We start from the raw sequence: 17,692 nt of genomic DNA on the forward strand, positions 1-17,692 counted from the left end.
AGAAGAGCCATAAACACTCCAACAAAAGAACGATAAACAGCCTGTGAATTATTGGCAGTTGTGGGATTTGAACCCATGCCTCCTGAGAGACTGAAGCTTAAATCCAGCACATTGGACCGCTTGGCCACACTACACTCAGTACTCATTTAATCCATCGGCTGCCATTGATGGCGGTAGACGTCCGATTCATGTTGACTGTGAGGTGCAGATGAACCTTCATTCTCTCAAATTCTAAGTGCGAGAACTTGCAATACAGCAAGGTGTTGAAATACTTTATCTGATCATTTTTATCAAACAAATAAAAGTCTTAGTATACTTTTAGCCCGCGACGACGCCAGACAGCTCGCCGAACAGACACATCGAGACTATTAGTATATTATTTGTAATTTCTCGTAAACGGTGTGTGTTTGTATATGTGACATGCTAAGTGTTTAATTGTCAATGCAATGACAAACTCTCCCTCTCTCATGTTTATAACTTTGAGAGCGAGCGAATCCATCGACGAAATGTCTGTTCGACGAACTGTCCGTCGAAGAAACATCCGGTTGATGCTCCAAAATGGAGAATGGTTTGATTTATTCAGATTGGGCACATTAAACATCAAGAGATGGAGAATAAAACAAAGATTGAGTTATGGTAGGCTTTCAATCCTTAGCCAACATGTATTCTCAGAATGGTTTTTCACCAGTGTGGGTTGTTATGTGTTTTTGTAAATCTTGCCTTTGAGAATAGGCTTTACCGCAAACTGAACACGAAAATGGCTTTTCACCCATGTGGGTTCTTGTGTGTTTTTGTAAACCTTGCCTTTGAGAAAAGGCTTTACCGCAAACTGAACACGAAAATGGCTTTTCACCCGTGTGGGTTCTTGTGTGTATTTTTAAGTTTCTGTTCGCTGTAAAACTTTTACCACAAACTGAGCACGAAAATGGTTTTTCGCCAGTGTGGGTTCTTGTGTGTATTTTTAAGTTTCTGTTCGCTGTAAAACTTTTACCACAAACTGAGCACGAAAATGGTTTTTCGCCAGTGTGGGTTCTTGTGTGAAGATTTAAGCTTCCGCTCGCTGTAAATCTTTTACCACAAACTGAGCATGCAAATGGTTTTTCACCAGTGTGTGTTCTTGTGTGTATTTTTAACTTTCCCTTCTCTGTAAATCTTTTACCACAAACTGAGCACGAAAATGGTTTTTCACCAGTGTGGGTTCTTGTGTGAAGATTTAAGCTTCCGCTCGCTGTAAATCTTTTACCACAAACTGAGCATGCAAATGGTTTTTCACCAGTGTGGGTTCTTGTGTGTATTTTAAATTTGCCCTCGTGTGTAAATGTTTTACCACAAACTGTACATGATAAGGGTTTCTCCCTAGTGTGGCTCCTCATATGTGTTTTCAAAGAAGACTTTTTCCCAAAAGTTTTCCCACACTGAAAGCATTTGCAGAGTTTGTTGCCACTGGGATTTTTCTTAACATCTTCAACATCATCATCGTCAAAAAGCAAGTCGTTGCCATCTGATAAAGGAGCAACTAAATTTTCTGCTCGCCATCCTTCTGTTGAGCTGCCGCTCAGAAGCTCTGCCCCTCTGTTGGCCACGCCCAGATCATCTTCACTCTTGAAAGGCTCACCAGTTGACCATTTGACACATTCCTCATTTTTGATTGAAGATTGCTCTTCTCTTTTGCACTGTTGAGAGAACTCTGGCTTCTCCTCTTTAGTTAGGGGCCATATTGTGGTGTTTGCAGGCTCCGCCCCTCTGCTGGCCACGCCTTGAACATCTTCCCTCTTCACGAACTCACCAAGTGACCAGGTGAAATGATCTTCCTCCCTTTTGATTGGAAGTTGCTCGTCTCCCATTTGTTGTTGAGGGAACTCTGGCTCCTCCTCTTTGATTTGGGGGAGCTCAACTTCCCCTTCAAGGTCAACAGACTCCTGCCCATCAGCACCAAGATAATTTCTGAAACCTGCAAAGACACAAATATAAATGATTAACCATTTTCCAATTATAAAATGACTGAATTTCTTGTTCACAGAAATGCAACCAAACGGAAGAGGGCGCCATACATCCATTTCGTCACAATGCAGCACAGAGCAAATTTTGGCCTTCAGATATGAGACAAATTTGAGATATGAGCACACCAGATGGTTCCCAGTCAGTGGTAAATTAGAACAATAAAGCTGTTTTTCCGTTGAAACATCCTGTTTTTGTTTTTTTTAGGATGGAAACGGATTAATTTGTATTTTGTTCATTTCTATGGGAAGATTTGACTTGAGATACAAGTAAATTGACATATTAGCTCGATCACGCAGTAAGCTCGTATCTTAATGTATTACTGTATTTGCATCGTGTGGATCGATATTACACATTAAAAAGTGTAAACAAGAGTTTCAGAATGCAAAATACAATTATACTTCGATTACAATGATCTTTCATACAGAAATTGATAAAGCAAGCAAAGCCGTCATTGGCCACTCACTGCTTAACACAACACATTTGCGTCTTTTAAGTCTATCCTTAGAACTAAATAAATCACTGGCAAGAATCTGAGCAGGAAAAGGGTTTCTGACCGATCTGGGTACTTGTGTTTTTAAGATATTCCTGCCACAAATTGAGCAAAAAGGGGCTTTTCTCCTGTGCGGGTTGTTAAGTCTTCTTTTCAGGTTTCCTTATGTGAAAATGTTGGGACATTAACTAGGCCTGGAAAAGGTTTTTAATTGGGCTGTTGTAGCGAAGCTGTGGCCACAGACTGAGGAGGAAAACATTGTTCTCCAGTGTGGGTTAATAGGTGTTCTTTTGAGGTTCTCCTTTGGGAAAATGTTCGACCACAAACTGAGCAGGAAAATGGGTTTTCACCAGTGTTTGTTCATGCATGACTATTTAAGCTTCCCTTCTGTGTGAATGTTGGGCCACACACTGAGCACGAAAATGTAATTTTTGCCAGCGTAGGTTCTTTTGTGGCTTTCTAAGTGGCGCTTTTGAGAAAAGGCTTTACCGCAAACTGAACACGAAAATGGTTTTTCACCAGTGTGGGTTCTTATGTGGGTTTTTAAGCCTTCCTTGTGTGTGAATCTTTGACCACAAACTGAACAAAGAAATGTTTTTTCACCAGTGTGTGTTCTTGCATGATAAATTAAGTGTCCCTTCTGTGTGAATCTTCGACCACAAACTGAACACGGAAATGGTTTTTCACCAGTGTGTTCTTGCATGACTATTTAAGTTTCCCTTACGTGTGAATCTTTGACAACAAACTGAACACGAAAATGGTTTTTCACCAGTGTGTATTTTTGCATGATAAATTAAGCTTGACTTCCATGTAAATCTTTGACCACAAACTGAACACGAAAATGGTTTTTCACCAGTGTGTGTTCTTGCATGACTATTTAAGTGTCCCTTCCGTGTAAATCTTTGACCACAAACTGAGCAGGAAAATGGTTTTTCACCAATGTGTGTTCTTGCATGACTATTTAAGTGTCCCTGGTGTGTGAATGTTTTACCACAAACTGTACATAAGGGTTTCTCCCCAGTGTGGCTCCGACTATGGGTTTTCAAAGTAGACTTTTTCCCAAAAGTTTTCCCACACTGAAAGCATTTGCAGAGTTTGTCGCCACTGGGATTTTTCTTAACATCTTCAACATCATCATCGTCAAAAAGCAAGTCGTTGACATCTGATAAAGGAGCAATTAAATTTTCTGCTCGCCATCCATCTGTTGAGCTGCCGCTCAGAAGCTCCGCACCTCTGTTGGCCACGGCCAGATCATCTTCACTCTTGAAAGGCTCACCAGTTGACCATTTGACACATTCCTCGTTTTTAATTGGAGGTTGCTCTTCTCTTTTGCACTGTTGAGGGAACTCTGGCTCCTCCTCTATCATTTGGGTCCATGTTGAGGCATTTTCAGGCTCCACCCCTACGCTGGCCACGCCCAGATCAGCCCACTTCACGGACTCACCAGGTGACCAGGTGACATAATCTTCCTCATTTTTGATTGGAAATTGCTCATCTATCATTGTTTGTTCAGAGAACTCTGGCTCCTCCTCTTTAATTTGGAGCCATGAGGTGTTTGCAGGCTCCACCTCTCCACTGGCCCAGGCCAGATCATCTTGCCTCGTCAAGGCCTCATCAGGTGACCAGGTCACATCATCATCCTCCTTTTGGATTGGAAGTTGCTCTTCTCTCATTTGTTGTTGAGGGAACTCTGGCTCCTCCTCTTTGATTTGGGGGAGCTCTTAAGGCCAACAAACTCTTGCCCATCAGGACTAAGATTTTCCCTGACACCTGCATAGACAAAAAGATAATATGTATCACTACATGTAGTCGAAAATTGGAAATATTTTTTTCTTACTTTTACAAGTTTATTATCACAGCATGGTTGATTATTTCACAATAAGATATGCCAGAAAAGTCACATTTTAGGTTTGATTCAGTCATCCGGTACACAATTTAAAGACAAAATAGTGGTGACAATAAGATTATGTTGATTATTTAAAATATATTATCCTCTTCATTTATTGTTATTCATCACATAAACCTACAAAATTATTAAATAATCTAGTTTTGCACACTGACCTAATGTCACAAAACGGCTTCCGGTTCGAGTGATGCGAAAATAAGTAGTGTTTTTAATTGCATTATCTTATGAGCAGGTAAATGGTTTTTCACCAGTATGGGTTCTTGAGTGGGATATTAAATATTGCTGATGCGGAAAGGATTGACCACAAATTGAGCATGAAATTGGTTTTTCACCAGTGTGGGTTCTTGTGTGGGATTTTAAATATTGCTGATGAGAAAAGGCCTGACCACAAACTGAGCACGAAAATGGTCTTTCACCATTGTGGGCCATTTGGTGCGTTTTTAAGCTTTTCTTAAATGGGAATGCTTGACCACAAACTGAGCAAGAAAATTGATTTTCACCAGTGTGTTCTTAAGTGGCCTTTTAAGTACCGTAATTACTCGAATATAACACGCAGATTTTTGCTATATAATTAATTCCAATAGTTGGGGGTGCGTGTTATAATCAATAACTTTTTTTTTTTTTTTTTGTGTGTCTTGTTACATGGCCCTTAGCCTGGTGCTTTTTCTTGCCAAATAAATTGAATTGAAATTGAATTGAATAAAATAAATTACAAATTTTCGATCGAAAAAAGCATTGTCAAACTCACTTTGACGCACGGATTTTACGTCATCTCGTAGAGCCGACGCGCGGATTTTACGTCATCTCGTGAAGCCGACGCACGGATTTTACGTCATCTCGTAAAGCCGAGACCACCACTGCCCCCCTCTAGCCTCGTACCCGTCTCAGTTCACCCTCTCTCAGTTCAGTGTAATAATCAATAACTAAAATAAATTACAAATTTTCGATCGAAAAAAGCATTGTCAAACTCACTTTGACGCACGGATTTTACGTCATCTCGTAAAGCCAATCGGATGATGTGTTGTGGGAGGAAGAGGAAGTGGATGAAGGAAGCGTGGACGTTGATAGGATTCTCAACGAAGAGATGTATGAGAGGACAGACATAGAGAGAGAGGAACTCTTCATTTGAAGGATTCTAATGAATAAATTTGTTTGAACAAAACAATCGTGAAACGAAGAAAAAAAGGTAAGATTTCTGATTTTCGTCAGCGGGAAATTTTAGGTGCGCACTATATTCGAGTACTGCGTTTTTCCAGATTTTTTTGGCCCAAAATTACCTGCGTGTTATTTTCGAGTGCGCGTTATATTCGAGTAATTACGGTAATTCTTTTGAGAGAAAGTTTTACCACAAATCGAGCATGAAAATGCTTTTTCACCAGTGTGGCTTCTTATGTGGGTTTTTAAGTGTTCGATTTGAGAAAAGTCTTTACAAACACACTGAGCACAAAAATGGTTTCCCACAAGTGTAGCTCCTCGTGTTTTCAAAGTAGACTTTGTCCCAAAGGTTTTCCCACACAGAGTTTTCTTAAGACCTTCATTGTCATTAGGCACGTTGTCGCCATCTGGTGGAGGAGCGAAGACATTGTCTGCTTGCATTCTTTTTGAGCCGCAGTTCACAGTCTGTGCCGCTCTGTTGGCCCCGAACAGATTATCTTCCCTCTTGAATGGCTCACCAGTTGACCCGGTGACATTTTGCTGCTCCTTTTTGATTGGAGATTGGTCTTCTCTCTTGTGTTGTTCTTGAGGGAACTCTGGCTCCTCCTCTTTAATTTGAGGCCATGCTGAGGCGTTTGCAGGCTCTGCCCCTTCGCTGGCCACGCCCAAATCTTCCTTTTTCATGGAATCACCTGGGGACCAGGTGAAATGATCTTCCTCCTTTTTGATTGGAAGTTGCTCATCTCTCATTTTTTGTTCAGGGAACCCTGCAAAGACACGAAGATAAATGATGAAACATTTTCCAATTAAAATGACTAAATCTCTTGTTCACAGAAATGAAACCAAACGGAAAAGGGCACCATACATTCATTTCGTCACTGTTACGGCTGTCAGCCTGGGTATACATTATGTCCTGGGTTGTATTGGTTTTGTTTTGCAGTTGCCTTTATCTGTTTAGCTGTGGCAGAGCACTGCCCAGGCCAACACAGCTGTGACGACTTCCCACTTATCCCTCCTCCAATCACGGTCCACATCCTGCCCGTACTTGCAGTTCTGGGCTCGCCTGTCTGGCATCTACAGTGTTTTATGCAGTGCTCTGTTGGGGATGCGGGAGCAGGGAGAGGGACAGCAACAGGCTGAATAAGCTGGTCAGGAGGGCCAGCTCTGTTCTGGGCTGTCCTCTGGACTCTGTGGAGGAAGTGGGAGAGTGGAGAATGCTGACCAGGATGATGTCCATCATGGACAGCACCTCCCACCCCCTGCATGAGTCTGTGGAGTCCCTCCGAAGCTCCTTTAGCAATAGACTGCGGCACCCTCATTGCAGGAAGGAGCGCTTCTGCAGATCCTTCCTCCCATCAGCTGTCAGGCTCTTTAACAAAAAAATGGCTGTGTTGAGACCTACCGTATGCATGCATGTATATTTATGTGTATGTATGTATATATGTGCTAATCAACACGCTTATTTATTTATATATTTATTCATGTATTTATTTATTAACTTACTTTTACCTATCTATTTATGTCTAAAATGCCTTTCCTATTCCTGCATCCTCACCCTCTTGCCACTGTGACAACAAAATTTCCCGAATACGGGATGAATAAAGTTATCCAATCCAATCGTGACCGGACGTTTCGTCGAAAGACGTTTGGTCCCCGGACATTTGGTCTACCGGACGTTTGGTCGACCGGACGTTTGGTAGAACAGACGTTTGGTAGAATGGACGTTTGGTCGCCGGGTTAGCTCGCTGTCAAATTATAACAGAGTTTACTGTTCAAATTTTGATATTAGATATTAAACTCTCTCTCATGATTATAATTTTGAGAGCTGGTTTCAACAGTAACAACCCGGCGACCAAACGCCCGGTCGACCCAACGCCCGGTCGACCCAACGCCCGGTCGACCCAACGCCCGGTCGACCCAACGCCCGGTCGACCCAACGCCCGGTCGACCCAACGCCCGGTCGACCCAACGCCCGGTCGACCCAACGCCCGGTCGACCCAACGCCCGGTCGACCCAACGCCCGGTCGACCCAATGCCCGAGTACCGTCTGGCATGCAGGTGCTAAGGCAGTGGAGTCCTTGGATTGGATAACGTTACTTATCCCTTATTCGGGAAATTTCGTTGTCACAGTAGCAAGAGAGTGAGGATGCAGAAATAGGAAAGGCATTTTAGACATAAATAGATAGGTAATTGTAGTATATTGATATTATAACTGTTAGTTGCATCAGGTTAAACAAGAGTGTTTAACCACTGCCACCTAGTGGCCATTGTGTAGTACAGTGTGACCTGGATGTTGACATGTTTTGGAGGTGGTCTGTGTGTTGCAATAAAGAGCTACACACGGGTACAAGTTGGCTCCGCCGTCTAATGCTGTTATGGATATATTAAGTTATATAAAAGTGCAAAGCTATCACAGTGGCGACGAGGATGGAATCCCTTTCAAGCCGGTAGGGATTACCTATTTCAGAACTCGGAAATTAAGGCATTACACGGAGGTAACGGGACTTTGCAAACTAGCATTAGCAAGAGTTGCTAAGCTAGCGTCTGCGGTGCATCCTGGCCAGATTCATTGGAAATCTTGGCGAATACAAGGAAGGTCAAGAAGACTTCGAGTCCTACTTGGAGAGGTTTGAGCAATGGATGATCGTAAACGAAGTGGAGGAAGGTAAACAAGCCAACGTTTTCCTGTCTGTAATAGGTGCTGAAGCCTACGGACTGTTAAAAAACCTCTGCATACCAGATAAGCCAAGTAGCCTCTCATATGATGTGCTAAGCGGAAAATTATCATGGGTAATATCACTTGAATGCCGTGTATCCCACACATACTGTCGGAAATTGGAAGGAAATTACAGTACAGGTCATGTTAGAAGGAACTCCTCTAGAGATGCAACTCGACACAGGAGCTGCTGTAACACTTGTTTGTGAAAAAGTGTATAAGAAGCATCTCTCTCATCTGCCTTTGAAAGTAAGTAAAGTGCAGCTGTCAACCTTTTCTGGAGAACATTCCTTTGATGGGACAAGTGACTGTCAAGGCAAAATAAGGAAACCAGAGTGGTGATCTACCACTAGTGATCGTAAAACGTGACACACCAGCCATCCTTGGCCATAACTGGCTCACAAACTTCAAACTAGACTGGGCAAGCATCTTCTCGGTTATACCAGCAAGGGGCTGTAACAACGCAGATGTGGAGGCCGTGTTGCAGAGACATAAAGCAGTGTTTTCTGAGGAGCTAGGCACTATTCGTGATTTTAAGGCCAACATTACAGTAAAGCCAAATACCAAACCGGTCTTCAGGAAGGCCAGACCAGTGCCGTATGCATTAAAGAATGCAGTTGAGAATGAGTTAAATCGCCTAGAAAAAGCTGGCATTATCTCAAAGAAAGAACAGTCAGTGGGCCGCGCCAATAGTTGTGGTACCCAACCAATGTTCCCTCTAAGCTGCGCGCGTGCGCAATTGCGCACTACTCTCGTCTTCTCTGCGCACAGCAAATCATATGGCGCGCACAATTTATTTATTTATTTTTTGCCCATGATGGCGCCGTTCACGCGCCAGTAGCTCTGTCCACTCTTGTTTTTCGTGTTTTACAGCCCTTCGATCAAGCGGTGAAATCGGGTGAGAACTGTCTAAATCTGCTGTGTGTCTGGTTGTGCGTGCGTGTCTCGTATGTGTGATCGTTTGTCTTCAACCTACACAATGGACTATAGTAAATGGAAATTAGCCCTCGGCTACAATCTTACATATATATGTTCATTAACAGGAATATAAGTATGTTCATTAATGTGTTATCCCTTATTAAATAAATCAAAGCAAAATCATGGAAAAATATTGCATATAAATGAAAACTTGACTATCTCAAGTTCAGCAGAAAAGTCATATGAACGAGAATGAGAAGTGAGGAGAGATGTGCAAAATACAGTAAAATTTAAGTCTGATTTGTGCATATTCTAATGGCATTTATGAAGATATTTTATTCATAGATATTTTTTCATTCATTTTCTGAACCGCTTTATCACTTGCGGGGGGTGCTGGAGCCTATCCCTGCTGACTTTGGGCCAGGGGCGGGGGACACCCTGTATTGGTGGCCAGCCGATCGCAGGGCACAAGGAGACGGACAGCCATGCACACTCAGACCCATACCTAGGGGCAATTTTAGAGTGTCCAATCAGCCTGCCCTACAATGCATCTTTTTGGGATGTGGGAGGAAAACGGAGTACGAAGAGAAAACCCACACAGGCCCAGGGAGAATATGCAAAATGTACACAGGTGGACCAACCTGGATTTGAACCCAGGACCCCAGAGCTGTAAGACCGACGCACGAACCACTCATCCGCTGGGCCGCCCATTCATAGATATTAATTATTACATTTTATTATTACTCAATCATTTATGTGTGGTAGACATGCACCTGCTTACGGCAGGTGTTATACTGGTGTGTGCCCATAGCGAGCAATGATGATGTTGCTCACACCGGTACTCAGTGTGCTCAGAAAGGTTGTCTTTCTGCCCAGACAAACAAAAAATTAGAGGGAAAATTGTACCCAAGGCAGAAAAGTCAATTCATATCTGCGGAGACTATAAGGTAACAGTAAATCAGAGTTCGGAAGAGGGGACCTATCCACTACCACATGTTAAAGACCTTTTTGCCACCCTAGCTGGAGGCATTCTTTTCAGCAAGTTAGACTTGTCTCATGCTTACCAACAGCTGGAGTTAAAAAAAGACTCAGAAAAGTATTTGACAAATACTCACAAAGGACTGCATGTGTACCATAGACTTTGATATGGAGTGTCCAGTGCTCATATGTTTCAGAATGTGATGGACCAGATCCTCCAAAGCTTGGAGCATGTGACCTGTTTTTTGGATGACATATTGGTCACAGGAAAAACCAGATCTGAGCACCTGGGGAATCTGGAGGAGGTACTGAGCCGCCTGGAGAGCTACGGGGTGTAAGTGAAAAGAGCAAAATGTGACTTCATGCAGGAGAAAGTAGAATACCTGGGGAATCTGATAGATAAGGAGGGACTGCACCCCACAGACTGATGGCTGTCTACAGCAGGGGTCTCAAACTTGCGGCCCACGGGCCAACTGCGGCCCGCGGGACGATAATTTGCGGCCCCGTCTTAATATGAAAGATCGATTTTTTTTATTTTTTTTTTTTATTTTTTTATTTTTTTACCCCTTTCCCTATGATGGCGCCGTTTAAGTGGCAGCCAGTGGCAGTAGCTCTGTCCACTCATGTTTTTCTTGTTTTACAGCATGTTTTACATGAAAAATTAGAGGGAACATTGACATGCACCTGCTTGTGGCAGGTGTGATACTGGTGTGCCGATAGCGAGCAATGATGATGTCGTGACCGGATGATTCGCCTAAAGATGTTTCGCCGACGGACGTTTGACAGACGGACAGGTCATACTAGTATTTGTTAGTTTAATGATTAAATACAAATACTAGTATTTGTATTTAATCATTAAACGCTGTTTTCAGCTGGATTTGACCGAATTTGAGAGCATTTGGAGCCGTTTGGCGAATGGACGTCTATAGACGTTTTTTTGCCTCCATCGCGATATCATCCAGTATTTGTATTTAATCATTAAATGCTGTTTTAGGATGGATTTGACCCGATTGCTGTCATTTTACGGCTCGGTTCTGCTACATCTGCCTGCCCAAGAGTGCTTATTCCCGGACTGCCATTGATGGTAGACGAACATTGATTTTTACTATAATTTGGACAACACCGGCGGCGGGCCGGATTAAAAATCCTAACGGGCCGTATATGGCCCGCGGGCCGAGGTTGAAAAACTTGTACACACACGATCCGGCGGGGCGAGCGTTCGAATCCCGTTTCGGCGAAACCTCCGTTCGGCCGAATGAACGTTCGGTGGAACGTCCATTCGGCGACCTGCCCGTCTGTCAAACGTCCGTCGGCGAAACGTCTTTAGGCGAATCATCCGAGTACCGATGATGTCGCTCACACTGGTACTCAGTGCGCTCAGGGAGGTTGTCTTTCTGCTCAGACCAACAAAAAATTAGAGGGAACTTTGGTTCGGAGCTGAATGAACCAATCACGGTGAGGTATACGGCTCTGGAGGGCGGGACATCGGCCGGGCTGTCCAGTGCCTCGCTCACTCACTCATTCATTCCTCCAATCAGCTGGGCGGAGGAGAAGCCGTGAGGCCGATCACTCCGCTCGGCGCGCACACTCCTCCGCTGCTCTCAGCATAGAACTGAATGAGGCGCTATGATCCGTGATCCAGCCTGTGTCAGTGTCTGTAGCCATCTCCGCGATTGAAACGGAGAGCGAAAGTGCACATGCGCCACAAACCCGCGCGACTGAATGTGAAAGATCAACCCGAGACTCATTCCAAGTGGAAAAACATATTACAGTGGTACCTCGTCATACGACCGTTCGTCATACGGAATGCTCGTCTTACGGGGGAAATTTCGATCGAATAATTCGCCCGTGATGCGGTCAAAGTTTCGTGATGCGACCAAGCCAGGTTGCCATGGCATTTTTTTTGGCATATCTTTCGTGTATAACAATATTTACGAGCACCGGATGAGCTATTCAGACCAGGAAACGCACAACGCGCATGCGCGGTGAAAAGAGGGCTTTCTGGGTAATGAAGTATACTCGTGCTCGCAAAAGTATCCCCGGTAGCAACTCTATCATAGGCGCCGTTCGAGGGATGCGAACACAGATGCTACAAGCTAAAAGGAGCCGCTAGCCAGCGCCCCTGAAGCTCCCATGAGCAGCGGGGCGATCGCTGATAAGACAGCTTGCTGCTCGTTGGCAAGTGGTCGTGCGTTCTCCGATTGTGAGGACATTTGTGTGCATCATTTTCGGAATATTTTGAAGGGAATAGTACGACAGCAAACAGCCCATCGATAGCGAACGTGAGGGTGGAGTGTTTGTTCTGTTTACGAGTGCGTTGTGTGGAGGAAAAAAAAAACCCGAAGCCCCTCTCCCCTCGGCGAAATCCGGCCAATTTTAGTTAGATTAAACACTTTATTTCTATTAAACCACTCGTTATGTATTACTTTGTCAATATATGGCGAATTATAAGAAATAAAACTTTTTTTCAATCCAATATCCTGTTTCTGGTGTTTTTTTCAGAGAGTTGGAACGAATTAATTTGTTTCCCATTCATTTCAATGGGAAACTTTACCTCGAGTTACGAGTAACTTGTCATACGAGCTCAGTCCCGGAACGGATTAAGCTCGTATCTCGAGGTACCACTGTACAGAGCCCCAGAGATGTCTCTTTCAAAGCCTGCCGTGAAGAGAAAGGTCGGTGATGAGCACAGACAGTTTCAAGAAAAGTGGGGAGTGCAATATTTCTTTGTTGAACACAGGGGCACCCCGACGTGTCTCATTTACACTGAAAAAGTTGCGGTGCACAAGGAATACAATTTGAAACGTAATTGTACTACGAGACATGCTGAGGAGTACGAAAAATACCAGGGAGATGAGAGAGCCAACCAGGTTGCCAGTCTTAAAACACGTCTTCTGAGGCAACAGGATCTCTTCAAGAAGGCTACCAAAGACAGTAATGCAGCAGTCAAAGCTAGCTACGCCGTTTGTGAGTTGATTGATCCTGTGCTAAGTGATCCCAAATGGCTCATGGACTTGGCTTTTCTTGTTGATATCACACATGAGCTTAATGTACTGAACAAGAAGCTACAAGGCCAGGGGCAACTTGTCAGTGCTGCCTATGACAACGTGAGAGCATTCTGCACTAAACTTGTGTTATGGAAAGCCCAGCTCTCTCAGACAAACCTTTGCCATTTCCCAGCATGCAAGGCTCTCGTGGATGCAGGCACACCATTTAGTGGTGAGAAGTATGTTGAGGCCATTTCGAAGCTACAGGAGGAATTTGATCACAGATTTGCAGACTTCAAGACACACAAAGCCACATTTCAAATTTTTGCGGACCCCTTCTCCTTTGATGTGCAAGATGCCCCTCCTGAGCTTCAAATGGAGCTCATTGACCTGCAGTGCAACTCTGCACTCAAAGCCAAGTTCAGGGAGGTGAGTGGAGAAGCAGACAAGCTTGGGCAATTTTTGAGAGTTGACCCCCAGCTTCCCTGAACTTTCCCGAAGGTTCAAGCGGACCATGTGCCTTTTTGGGAGCACATACTTGTGTGAGAAGCTCTTCTCCACCTTGAACTTCAATAAGTCCAAGTACAGGTCCAGACTTACTGATGAGCATCTTCAAGCTCTACTGAGGGTCTCCACTGCTTCCTCCCTCAAGCCAAATGTGACTATGTGAGAAGAAGCGCTGCCCGGTCTCTAGCAGCAAGGAGTAGGCAAAAGAAGCCGTGTTCAGAATATTTCATGTTCAATGTTCCATTCAAGTTCAGAAAGTTAAAGGTTAAAGAGCTGTTAATACAGACATTTGAAACGGAATAAAAATAATTCATTTTCTCTACTTAGCCAGCCAGTGTATATCTACTGTATGCTCATTAGTATTATTTGGTTTTATATTACTGATTGATTTATTTTTTATTCATCTTTAAGTTAATTTATTTAATTCATTATTTTTTGTTAAAAAATAAAGATATTTGATAACGTTGGAAAGTTTTATCAGTGCTTTTCTTGTGGAAATCCTGATGCGGCCCAGTCTCACCCAGACTCGGCCTCTAGCGGCCCCCAGGTAAATTGAGTTCGAGACCCCTGGTCTACAGTATAGAGTACAGAACGTCAGCAGAAAATGCCAACGCAGATGCGTTATCTAGACTGCCGGGGAAGGAAAAGGATAATACAGCGGAGGAAAACTGCATTTTCTATTTCTCAGTAGTGGATGAGCTTCCCGTGCAGGCTACAGAGATCGCACAGAGCACTCTCAAGGACCCAGTCCTATGCAAAGTACTGGAGCTGACTCGGTCTGGATGGCCAAGTCATAACAAGGACGAGAGACTGAAACCAGATCTCGCTCGAGTGGTGGAAGCAAAACAACGGAAGCAGAAACACTATCATGATAAAACCGCCTCCAACCTGAGACATCTGTCTGAGGGTGACTCAGTCCAGATCCGGAATTTCCGTGGAGGAAATGAGAGGTGGACAAAAGGAACAGTGGAAAAGAGACTCGGACCAGTCACCTACCTGGTATGGAATGGAGTGAGCCGACGCTCGATCCACATTAATCATCTGCTGTACAACCAACCGTCCAGACCAGAGACATTGGAGTTTCCGGAGGAGCAGCTGGACGTCACAAACAACTACCCTGTGGTGGTTCACGCAGATGAGGGGGGGGAGGCACACCTGGAGCAGTAGGTGGTAGCCCATACTCACCTGAAGAGACACATGTAACATCTTCACCAGGCTCAGTGGCCTGTGACAAGACAGTTACACCTGCCAACCGAGCAGTCAGTTCCCCAGAGGTCTTTAGGCGCAGGTACCCAGTGAGAGATAGAGCACCTCCGAAGCGACTGAATTTGTGATCGGTCAGTTGTGAGGAACATTGTTCCTAAAATAAAAGAGTTCCTGTTCATACAAAAATGTGAAAAAGAATTCCTGAGATTGGAATGTCAAAAGACGGAAATATTGGGTCTAATGGTTGTGTTAGCAGTAATTATTAAGTTACAATTTGAGAAGTAAAGTTATTTTAAAAAAGTTCATGAGGCAAAGATAATTTTTGAAGTTGAGTGTTAAGTCTTAATAGGAACTTCATAGTAAAAGGGGGAGGAGTGTAGTATATTGATACTATAACTGTTGGTTAAATCAGGTTATACAAGAGTGTTTAACCACTGTCACCTAGTGGCCATTGTGTAGTACAACGTTACCTGGATGTTGACATGTTTTGAAGGTGGTCTGAGTGTTGCAATAAAGAGCTACACACGGGTACAAGTTGACTCCGCCGTCTAATTCTGTTATGGATATATTAACAGTTATATAAAAGTGCAAAGCTATCACAGTAATAAGTTAATAAATAAATACATGAATAAATATATAAATAAAGAAGTGTGTTGCTGAAATACATACCTATATATACAAACAAATTTAAATTAACTTGGATTAATATATACAGACACACTCAAAAATATGTTTAATGTAACTTTACACAAAACTGAATTCAATTTTTTTTTTACCTTCATTCTGGTCGGGTTAGTTGTTTGCCACGCTACCACCCTCATGTTCGCTATCGATGGGCTGTATACTTCATTACCCAGAAAGCCCTCTTTTTGCCCACGCATGCGCGTTGTGCGTTTCCTGGTCGATGCGTAGGAAAAACGAGTCCGAATAAATCGTTCAGTGCTCGTAGATATCTGTTATATACGAAAGAGATGCAGCAAAAAAAGACTACAGTGCGCTACACTGATAAACAGCCTCTTATGTCATGGCCACTTGGCTTGGTCGCATCTCGAAATTTTGATCGTATCGGGGGCGAATTATTCGATCGAAAATTTCATCGTACCTCGAGCATGTCGTAGGTAAAGCTGATCGTAGGTCGAGGTACCACTGTATATACATACATGTACATACACATACATATATAAGCACATATATACATAGATGCACATAGATGTATATACATGCATACGGTAGGTCTTAACACTCAGCCATGTGTTTTGTTAAAGATCCTGACAGCTGATGGGAGGAAGGACCTGCGGAAGCGCTCCTTCCTGGAGTGAGGGTGCGGCAGTCTATTGCTGTAAGAGCTTCGGAGGGACTCCACAGACTCATGCAGGGGGTGGGAGGTGCTGTACATGATGAACATCATCCTGGTCAGCATCCTCCGCTCTCCCACTTCCTCCACGCCCACGCCTTAACACAGGCGGTGTAGTGGACATTTCCATAGGCAGCGTTACTGGAAAATTCCATTTAGTTACAAAAAAAGCATGGCGTCTTGGCTTTGTTCTAAAGAGAGTACATTTAATAATAATACTAATAATAATAATTAGACATAGGCCCTGTCGTCATCATCAACAACAAAAAAGCCTACTTGTCATCACACCCAGAAACTGCGTATGACGAAATTGGTGGTGCTTCTCCAAACGCTGCGTTTACTCGGCAAAAGACCTAAATAAGTGATAGTTACGGACTTGTAATTTGGCATTCTGCTGTTATGGATACAGGTCACTTACCTCTCACTGTCTTTCACTTACCTTCAGTCAGCTAGTAGGAAGCAGATCACCACCCAAACATCTTTTCATATTACCTCAGAAGGGAATGTGTGTTGTGTTACCGCAAATTTAGAGTTCTGATGGATGTGGGGAAAAACTGTCCTTAAGCCTATTTGTCCATACTTTGTGGGACCTATAGCGTCTGCCAGAGGGCAGCAGCTGGAACAGATTGTGACCAGGGTGGTAAGGGTCCCCTATGATGTTCCTGGCTCTGCTGAGGTAACAAGGGCTGGCAATGTCTTCCAGTGAGGGCAGAGAGCAGCCGACAATCCTCTGGGCAGTGTTAATCACTTTCTGCATGGCCTTTTTGTCTGCCGCCGTGCTTCCAGCGTACCACACTGATGCAGTATGCCAGGATGCTCTCTACAGTGGTTCTATAGAAGGTTATCAGAAGCTTGGTGCCCAAGTTGTTCTTCCTAAGTACCCTGAGGAAATAGAGTCGTTTCTGAGCCTTCTTCACTACTGCCGTGATGTTTGTAGACCATGAGAACTTATCCGTGACGTGGACCCCCAGGAATGTAAAGGACTGGACCCTGTCTACACATACTCCATTTATGAGGAGTGGGGCCAGATCTGTGCCGTGTTTTCGAAAGTCCAGGATTATTTCTTTAGTTTTAGTGGTGTTCAGTGTGAGATTGTTCACCGAGCACCACGAAGACAGTTTGTTGCCTTCATCTCTGTAGGCCGACTCATCCCCTCCTGAGATGAGTCCGACCACAGTGGTGTCGTCAGCGAATTTGATGATGGCGTTAGACTGGTGGGTGGGTGTACAGTCGTATGTGTACAGGGAGTACAGAAGAGGACTCAGTACACAGCCTTGAGGGGAGCCAGTGCTGTGTAATGGAGGAAGAGAGGTGGGGACCAAGTCTAACAGTTTGTGGTCGGTTGGTCAATAAGTTCTTTATCCAGCAGCAGATTGAAGAGGATAGTCCAAGGTGGGAGAGTTTGTCAGTCAGAATGTCCGGTTTTATGGTGTTGAAGGCTGAGCTATAGTCAATGAAGAGCATCCTCACGTAG

The 17,692-nt window shown here is 43.9% G+C and overlaps 1 protein-coding gene across 4 annotated transcripts; it reads right to left on the reverse strand.

The window, feature by feature from the left end:
* Positions 1–471: 471 nt before the first annotated feature.
* LOC144065540 (uncharacterized) lies at positions 472–15,495 on the reverse strand. 4 transcript variants are annotated; one of them, XM_077588495.1, is made up of 6 exons: positions 15,335–15,495; positions 14,844–15,018; positions 14,655–14,775; positions 6,071–6,319; positions 3,483–4,261; positions 472–1,951 (listed from the first exon to the last, which is right to left on the reverse strand). In XM_077588495.1, the coding sequence occupies exons 5-6, from the start codon at positions 4,162–4,164 to the stop codon at positions 669–671; spliced, it is 1,965 nt and encodes a 654-aa protein (XP_077444621.1). In that variant the 5' UTR covers positions 4,165–4,261; positions 6,071–6,319; positions 14,655–14,775; positions 14,844–15,018; positions 15,335–15,495; the 3' UTR covers positions 472–668. The 4 variants fall into 4 exon arrangements, with proteins under 4 accessions (XP_077444621.1, XP_077444618.1, XP_077444622.1 ...); XM_077588492.1 differs by having other exon boundaries at positions 14,844–15,492; XM_077588496.1 differs by having other exon boundaries at positions 3,723–4,261; positions 14,844–15,489.
* Positions 15,496–17,692: the final 2,197 nt, after the last annotated feature.

Source organism: Stigmatopora argus, chromosome 20 (assembly GCF_051989625.1).
Source record: "Stigmatopora argus isolate UIUO_Sarg chromosome 20, RoL_Sarg_1.0, whole genome shotgun sequence".
Taxonomy (NCBI): domain Eukaryota; kingdom Metazoa; phylum Chordata; class Actinopteri; order Syngnathiformes; family Syngnathidae; genus Stigmatopora; species Stigmatopora argus.

Excerpts from the sequence above, each read along its gene's own strand:
- LOC144065540 (XM_077588495.1), bottom strand. The coding sequence starts at position 4,164 with ATGAGAGAAGAGCAACTTCCAATCCAAAAGGAGGATGATGATGTGACC. Across the intron at positions 1,952-3,482 it reads ACCCTTATGTACAGTTTGTG|GTTTCAGAAATTATCTTGGT; the intron begins GTAAAACATTCA and ends GTGTCTTTGCAG.